Source organism: Bombyx mandarina, chromosome 23 (assembly GCF_030267445.1).
Source record: "Bombyx mandarina strain Sakado chromosome 23, ASM3026744v2".
Lineage (NCBI taxonomy): Eukaryota > Metazoa > Arthropoda > Insecta > Lepidoptera > Bombycidae > Bombyx > Bombyx mandarina.
The window spans coordinates 15169453-15179233 of NC_143229.1; the positions used below are offsets into that span (position 1 = coordinate 15169453).

Genomic DNA, 9781 nt, shown 5'->3' on the forward strand with positions numbered 1-9781 from the left:
TAGGCCTAGTGTTTTTTTTATTGCTTAGATAGGTGAACGAGCTCACAGCCCGCCTGGTGTTAAGTGGTTACTGGAGCCCATAGACATCTATCAACGTAAATGCGCCACCCACCTTGAGTTGTAAGGTCTCAGTATAGTTACAACGGCTACCCCGCCCTTCAAACAGAAACGCATTACTGCTTCACGGCAAAATAGGCAGGACGGTGGTACCTACCCGTGCGGACTCACAAGAAGTCCTACCAACAGTAAAACAGTTGTACTGTTAGCAAATTTTCTCAGCTTGAGCCCATAGGCTCACCTATCTGTCCGGGCGTAACTGGAATAGCTCCTTAGTCTACCGGTGAATAGGTAAGGAAAAAAAACAACCTAAATAAATAAATAAAAATGTTCGTGTGACGGTCTCGTAATTTAAATACTGTAATAAATAATGCCTTTATGTGAAAAATAACTCTGACTTTGTATAAGCGCTGTGCTAAATAAAACAAATTCAATTTTTGTCTTGTAAACGTGTGATTTTTATTTTAGATTCAAAGTAGACTGACGCGTTTGAAGATAAATAGTATACGGTCTTACAACAATGATATTACAACCGCGTACTTTGCAAATACATTTCGGAAGGGTTTATGTTGCTTTATTGTTAGCGACGTTGTTTGCACAACACGAATATGTTAATAAAAGAACATTTCTATTTGCTTTCATTGCACTATGCAGATATTATGGCGGTCCCGCCAAAAACTGTCACCGGTGACAGTGACGTACCGAGATTCGATATTCAAAAAATGCAAATAAAAACCACGAAAGAGTTCAGAATTCGTAAATAAATAAAAAAGTACAAAAAAAAATAATGAATGCAAATATTTGAAATTGGAACGGCGCGAATGTAAACATGGCGGACGTTTGAATATTCATTCGTTGTATGAATATTTCGGGAATTCGATATCGGACGCAGCGAGTTCAGATTCATTGGAATTTATTTATTCTACAAACTGAATGTTCAATTGCGTATATAATGTTGAATTATAGGGTGAAATCTAATGGATTTTTACTTTTTAATTCTTAATTTCAAAGAACCACTCCGTAAAATCGTAATCTTAATCGATGACTGTCATTGACATTGATTTTCTTTTAAAACAAATCTAGTGTGCCTTCAAACTAAAAAAAATACCGATCTTACCACTTACATATTTGGTTTAAGCGACCATATTTGGTTAAATTAATATAATTTCGACTAAAGTAGTTAATTAGAGTAGTAGAGAGGAGATGGATGTGAGACTAGGAGATGTATGGAAATGGTAGTGCAAGGTAGAGGGGGAAGAGGTCGACCGAAGAAGACATGGATGAAGTGTGTGAATGACGATATGAGAGAGAGAGGAGTGAGTGTTGAGATGATGGCTGATAGAAGAGAGTGGAAGAGAAAAATTCCCTGTGCCGGCCCCACCTAGTGGGATAAGGACAAAGATAAAGAAGAGACTAAAGTAGTTAATTATTGATAATTTCAAAAACTTACTTTGTACAAAATAATGCAGTAAATATAACCTTAAAGAATTATTACAAGAAAACGTGTACCTAGAGTGATTTTAGTTCGCAAACTGTGAAGGGTAGGATTATTGATTTATTAACATTTAATTTTATGAAAAAGTATCTGTAAAACCTACTCTATTTTAAAACTTACCCTGTTGCTATAAATATTTATATAGTTTAACTATATATTTATATTATAGTTATTTTACAACCGGCCTTACACTTCAGACCGATGCGGCATTAGCCTTATTACTGGCGCATTCCGTCAATACATTAAAAACATTGACATTAGCAGAGTTTGTTAATACCAATAGTTGTAATGTGAGATCGTAAAAGGAAAAAAAAGCGCGCCAAAACCCAAACGTCACGGGTATTGTTTTCTAAATAACGCTAAAGAGACTAAGGAGTCCGGAGCGCGTACAGCCACGCCTCGCGCCATCAATAATCGCACGTCAAACGCACAATGCGACGCGCGAAAAAAATATATTATCGTGTTCGAATTAGTCTGTTAATGCCTTTTTATGTTCTGTTTTTTAACGATTTTCACTTATTTCTCGGGTGCGGGACGAAATCTATTGTTGTTCACGATCATGGATTTATTTTATACGTATGTGATTATTTTTTATATTTGATCAGGATCAGAGGAACTACGCTAAACAGTTTTAGACGATGCATTGAGAGATCTGTGAATCAATATTTGTTAATATTAATGAGTTTCAGTTTGTCAGTTTTTTATGGGTCCCGTGTAAATAATCGTGAGGTTAAAGCGCAGGAAATAAGTCATTGTTATAGTTTTAAAACATATCCTTTGTCTAGACCAGCGGCTCTCAACCACCGTGACGCGAAATTTACAAACACGATATTGTTACCTATCTTAGGTTTTTTTGATTTTTTTTATTGCATATATGGATGAACGAGCTCGCACCCCACCTGGTGTTAAGTGGTTACTGAAGCCCGTAAACAAATACAACGTAGTTGCTGTTGTAGTTGCAGTGCTTGAGATATAAGTTCTAAGGTCTCAGTATAGTTACAACGGCTGCCCCACCCTTCAAATCAAAACGCATTACTGCTTCACGGCAGAAATACACAGGTTAGTGGTACCTACCCGTGCGGACTAACAAGATGGCCTACCACCAGCTAAAACCCGTGACCCGCGTGACCGGTGCATCTCTGAGGATACTGGGTAAAACTAGAACTGTCTACTATAGTCGGATTTTTAATTAGACGAAGCCAGCTGACAGTAGCTAATGTCACTTTGTGAAATAATGTTGCTATATTTAAAGTAATAGTGATGCGTTCAGTTCTCGTTCAATCACATAAATGAACAATGAGTGTGAAGAGTTAATCATTAATTTCAAACTATAAAAGAATATTATTTATATTTTACAATAAAATTGTATTAAAGTGATCCAATATAATAATATGTTACTAGTAGTATGTAACTACAATCAGTTTTTTTTATTTTCATTACCTATGTACCTATAATTGTTATATTTTATACATCTATAGTTTCAACTATATGATGCATTGGAAATAGGACAGTCTTACAAACTTCCTCGCAATGTTTTTCTTAATGTTTAAAACACTCGGTATTTAGTACAGGTAGATACCATAGGAACATAATGTTTCGTCGAAAACTCGTTGGTATGTACAAAACACGGCTAAAATTCGAACCCCGTGCCCGATATCGGCAGTTCGGCACACTAACTATTCACTAGACAATCGAGGCAATTTCATTAATTCAGGAGTTTTTTCAATCGTTCACTTTGTCACAACACTATTTTTATTTCATCAAAAACTGACAACACAGTAAACGTCAGTTTACTTCGTCTAATAAAAAATCCGACTATAGATGTTAATTATACAATTGCGCTTAATGAATTTTGCATATAAGTAATTAAATCTGTCGTGAATTTAAAAGAAAAATAGTTACATATAAAATAATTAATTAGAATAATTTCGTGGCTGAAAAGTTGAGAGCCACTGGTCTAGGAGGATGGTCCCCAAATTCGTTAACATGCTCATCCCAAAAAATAGTGTGCTCCAACAAGACTTGTTCGATCTTAATAAAAGCTACAATTTTGTTGCAGGTCAAAATCTGGTTCCAAAACCGACGCATGAAATGGCGGAACTCGAAAGAGCGGGAACTGCTCGCGTCCGGCGGCTCCCGGGAACAAACTTTGCCCAACAAGAACAATCCCCACCCCGACCTGTCGGACGCGGAGGCTGACAAACAGAAGCTGTCTCCTCTATCGCCTATAAACGACGAGCAAAACGAAGAGAAGTCGAAAGTATACCCGACCACATCCGAGTTTCAGGGATACGAAGCCAAGATGAGCGCCGGAGCGCTGTTCGCGCGGGAGTTTCACAATATCGAGGACGCGGAGGAGTTCGACAGCGACGCCAGCGCCTCCGACGAGGAAATCAACGTGACCTGACTTGTTTCGGTACATATATAAACACTTATCGGGATTTTTCGTTTCGTAATGTTGGCTAAGCACAACCATTTTGGCTCGTCGAGACAAAGCCGCTGCTAGCACTAGCCGACAAGGAATAGTTTTTATGATCTCCGAATGCACGGGATTTTTCGTTTCGTAATGTTGGCTAAGCACAACCATTTTGGCTCGTCGCGACAAAGCCGCTGCTAGCACCAGCCGACAAGGAATAGTTTTTATGATCTCCGAATGCACGGGATTTTTCGTTTCGTAATGTTGGCTAAGCACAACCATTTTGGCTCGTCGCGATAACTGCACAATGCCGCTACTAGCACCAGCCGGCGGGTACACGTAAGGAATAGTTTTCATGATCTCCGAATGCTAAATGCTTCCGTTAGATAGCGAAGCTTAATGTAAATTTTGTTTTCGTTAACTGACTCCAAAGTGGTATCCACTGAATGTATGAATCCACAATAATTACAACAAAATCGTTCACAATAAAAACAATAAAGTTAAATTTAGTAACGTGTCTATTAGTAAACCGATGGATGACAGGTTGACTAAATCACAAATACTTAAAAATCAAAGGTTAATGTTACAATCTGTCAATTTCTGCATTCTGTCAAGTGTCAAGTTAGTGCGCTCTCGTGTGATGGTACGCCGATGATGCATGCCAAAAATAGCGAATACATGGAACCTTCTATTGGATTATTAAATATTGAGGAAATTTTGATTCAGTCCTTACAGTGGGCTCTCTGTAAGGCATTTACTATAGCACCGCCCGCCACCGGAGTAGAGTTCATCCATAATACCTGGATCCACTGCGTTCATCCACAGTGCGTTTCCAGAGATATTTTTTTGTACCACGTACCATCCGGCTTTGGAATGAGCTCCCCGCCACGGTGTTTCCCGAGCGCTATGACACGTCCTTCTTCAAACGAAGCTTGTGAAGAGTATTAAGCGGTAGGCAGCGGCTTGGCTCTGCTCCTGCCATTGCTGATATGCATGCTCATTTGCCTACAAGGTCAATAAAACAAAAAAATTGCATGAAATTTTACTGATTCATTTCACTGCCGTTCTCTCGCGAGGTACTTTGTCGTATCTGACTGTTCCCTTCTTTGAGCCCTGACATATTTATTTTATTTATTTATTGCTTAGATAGGTGGACGAGTTCACAATCCACCTGATGTTAAGCGATTACTGGAGCCCATAGACATTTACAACGTAAATGTGCCACCCACCTTGAGATACGAGTTCTAAGGCCTCGGTATAGTTACAACGGCTGTCCCGCCCTTCGAACCGAAGCGCATTACTGCTTCACGGCAGAAATAGGCAGGGTGGTGGTACCTACCCGTCCGGACTCACAAGAGGTCCTACCACCAGTAAACCTAGAAAGGCTACAACTGGGAATAGAAGTGGTTGGTGGACCGGGAGACTGCAACTAGAAACGCCAATGAGCCAATATCTCCATAGGACCAATATAGGTGGGGAAGGCTTAAAGGACGAAGGGAAGATCTTCCACCGGGCGGGTGATATAGCTCGGTAGACCGACGATCCCAATGTTGTCATTCGGAACTTGTATATATGTACGCTAATCTTGAAAACATCGTAAGCGAGATTCAGGCATCTGTCAAACATCTTGCGTTGTTTGATGGCTACCCACCACATAGGTATAGGTGGAGAGAAATAGTGAGCGAACTACAGTGAAATCAGTATGAAGTAAAATGTTGCATAATCTCTCGTGCCAATGATAATTGAACAAAACCCTCACACACGCATACATTAATATTATATATCACATAGGATTTCAAGAAAAATATAAATGATATTTATTATTCGGGCGCGCCATTAGTGGGTCGTGGTGTAAATACAAATTTTAGGAGAACACATTATCTGTATATATATGTTCCGATGTAATCTAGGGTCTAAGCGCATAGGCAAAGCTATCACGGTCTCGACACCAGAGCCATAAAGACGGATGTATGTATTGGATATATGTTTATTCTCACGGATTCGTGTAATATTTATTCGGTTTGTTCTTAGGGTCTGACCTTTTAAGGTACATTTTTAGATGAATTGTAGAACTCGTTATACAGTGCAAAGTATAAATTAGTTACTATCAAAATAGATAGATTCTTTAAGATTAAAATCTGAAATGTTTAATTTGAGAATTACAAAATCACACCCGACTTTATGGTTCCGCTATCGAAAACTGTTTTTGATAAAACGTATTTAATTGTATTATTTTATGTGTAATTGAAATTATATTTGTAATGTGTAAATAATCGGTTATCTTATAATTCAACTAGTCTAGGTTAATTTGGTGTAAGCGACATTTTTGCAACTTTACAGGCGAGTCGTTTAGAGGTTAAAATTTGGAAAAAATATCTAAAGAAGTAAACTTAATTGAAGTTCAATTAAAAACATCGAACGGTCGAATGTTTATACCAAATAAAACACATCCTTTAATTACAAAGATAAATGTCGCGTGTTAAGCGAATAATAAACCAAATCGCATTTCACCTCTCCATATGTACTTTAGAATAATATTGACTCTGTTGAAGACAAGGTCCCAGTCAAAGTTCGCCGTCGTCGTGGCCTAAAGGATATGAGGGCCGGTGCTTTCGTATGTATTTTTTTTAAGCCTACCTAAGCTGATGGGTGAGCTCACGGGGCTCAAACCTGACATTGTTGCTAACACGGACCTTAGCCTTGCTTCTACCACCGGATCGGAAACGCGACCCGCTGAGAAGGTCTGGCGAGAAACGCAGTGGGGTGTGTCTGTGGGCTAATTCGCTCGCCGAGCCCTACGTCGCAAGCGACGGTTTCGACGAGGACGATGACCAGTGCTTGGGGTCTTTCGTATCGATCAATGCGACTGTGTCGGTCTTCGAATTCCGGAAGCAAGAACCAATTTCTATGATCACATTTTCATGAAACTGAATTTTTAAGGTTTAAGGAGATTCCTCAACAAAGGGCAGTGCTAATCTCTGTTTAATAAGAATAAAAAATAATTAAATAATAATTGTAAATACAAAATTTTGGTAAATTTATAGATTTGTTTTGCACTAAATTGTTAATTGTAAGTTTAATTGAAGATAAGTTGTGACGGAAAGTCATCAAAAGACTTGAGTCTAATGGTAAGGGATGATTTGGAGGTTCTACTGTCCTGACAGAGTATGTAAAGCTCTCCTGCTTCAGGAGAATAGAATAACCCTTATTTCATCACAGATGGGACCTCACCGTCATGTCTCAAGGTGGGGAGCTTCTTGTGGTATCAGGAACTCACCTATGCCAATAAAATGTAAATGCTAATAAAAAAATTATGTATTTTATGCTCAGTCTAATTGTGTCAAAATGTAAATTATGTATGTGAAAATAAATTATTAAATCCAATGCGCTGTTTCAGTACCTACTTCGTGTCTTCTCGTGCACACACAGACACAGAGCCAACTTACATCTAGCCTCTAGTCCTACACTACACAAACTACAGACACAGTCCTTTGCAGCTCTGTACTGATCCCCAGCTCTCCTCGTGCACACACAGATACAGCGCCGACCTACATCTAGCCTCTAGTCCTACACTACACTACTACAGACACAGTCCTCTGTAGCTCTGTACTGATCCCGAGCTCTCCTCGTGCACACACAGACACAGAGCCGACCTACATTTAGCCTCTAGTCCTACACTACACTACACTACTACAGACACAGTCCTCTGCAGCTCTGTACTGATCCCGAGCTCTCCTCGTGCACACACAGATACAGCGCCGACCTACATCTAGCCTCTAGTCCTACACTACACTACTACAGACACAGTCCTCTGTAGCTCTGTACTGATCCCGAGCTCTCCTCGTGCACACACAGACACAGAGCCGACCTACATCTAGCCTCTAGTCCTACACTACACTACACTACACTACTACAGACACAGTCCTCTAGCTCTGTACTGATCCCGAGCTCTCCTCGTGCACACACAGACACAGAGCCGACCTACATCTAGCCTCTAGTCCTACACTACACTACTACAGACACAGTCCTTTGCAGCTCTGTACTGATCCCGAGCTCTCCTTGTGCACACACAGACACAGCGCCGACCTACATCTAGCCTCTAGTCCTACACTACACTACACTACTACAGACACAGTCCTCTGCAGCTCTGTACTGATCCCGAGCTCTCCTCGTGCACACACAGACACAGAGCCGACCTACATCTAGCCTCTAGTCCTACACTACACTACACTACACTACTACAGACACAGTCCTCTAGCTCTGTACTGATCCCGAGCTCTCCTCGTGCACACACAGACACAGAGCCGACCTACATCTAGCCTCTAGTCCTACACTACACTACTACAGACACAGTCCTCTGTAGCTCTGTACTGATCCCGAGCTCTCCTCGTGCACACACAGACACAGAGCCGACCTACATCTAGCCTCTAGTCCTACACTACACTACACTACACTACTACAGACACAGTCCTCTAGCTCTGTACTGATCCCGAGCTCTCCTCGTGCACACACAGACACAGAGCCGACCTACATCTAGCCTCTAGTCCTACACTACACTACTACAGACACAGTCCTTTGCAGCTCTGTACTGATCCCGAGCTCTCCTCGTGCACACACAGACACAGCGCCGACCTACATCTAGCCTCTAGTCCTACACTACACTACACTACACTACTACAGACACAGTCCTTTGCAGCTCTGTACTGATCCTGAGCTCTCCTCGTGCACACACAGACACAGCGCCGACCTACATCTAGCCTCTAGTCCTACACTACACTACACTACACTACTACAGACACAGTCCTCTGCAGCTCTGTACTGATCCCGAGCTCTCCTCGTGCACACACACAGACACAGAGCCGACCTACATCTAGACTCTAGTCCTACACTACACTACACTACTACAGACACAGTCCTCTGCAGCTCTGTACTGATCCCGAGCTCTCCTCGTGCACACACAGACACAGAGCCGACCTACATCTAGCCTCTAGTCCTACACTACACTACTACAGACACAGTCCTCTGCAACTCTGTACTGATCCCGAGCTCTCCTCGTGCACACACAGACACAGAGCCGACCTACATCTAGCCTCTAGTCCTACACTACACTACACTACTACAGACACAGTCCTCTGCAGCTCTGTACTGATCCCGAGCTCTCCTCGTGCACACACAGACACAGCGCCGACCTACATCTAGCCTCTAGTCCTACACTACACTACACTACACTACACTACTACAGACACAGTCCTCTGCAGCTCTGTACTGATCCCGAGCTCTCCTCGTGCACACACAGACACAGAGCCGACCTACATCTAGCCTCTAGTGCTACACTACACTACTACAGACACAGTCCTCTGCAGCTCTGTACTGATCCCGAGCTCTCCTCGTGCACACACAGACACAGAGCCGACCTACATCTAGCCTCTAGTCCTACACTACACTACACTACACTACTACAGACACAGTCCTCTGCAGCTCTGTACTGATCCCGAGCTCTCCTCGTGCACACACAGATACAGCGCCGACCTACATCTAGCCTCTAGTCCTACACTACACTACTACAGACACAGTCCTCTGTAGCTCTGTACTGATCCCGAGCTCTCCTCGTGCACACACAGACACAGAGCCGACCTACATCTAGCCTCTAGTCCTACACTACACTACACTACTACAGACACAGTCCTCTGCAGCTCTGTACTGATCCCGAGCTCTCCTCGTGCACACACAGACACAGAGCCGACCTACATCTAGCCTCTAGTCCTACACTACACTACTACAGACACAGTCCTTTGCAGCTCTGTACTGATCCC

General features: G+C 41.9%; 1 protein-coding gene across 1 annotated transcript in view; it reads left to right on the forward strand.

Annotated features, from left to right (window-relative positions):
- Positions 1–7352, forward strand: part of Dbx (homeobox protein Dbx) — a 66938-nt gene extending 59586 nt beyond the window's left edge. The window contains exon 5 of the mRNA XM_089737610.1: positions 3612–7352. Within this exon, the coding sequence (XP_089593736.1) occupies positions 3612–3959 (348 nt within the window). The 3' untranslated portion in view covers positions 3960–7352. The remainder of the gene's footprint in view (positions 1–3611) is intronic.
- Positions 7353–9781: the final 2429 nt, after the last annotated feature.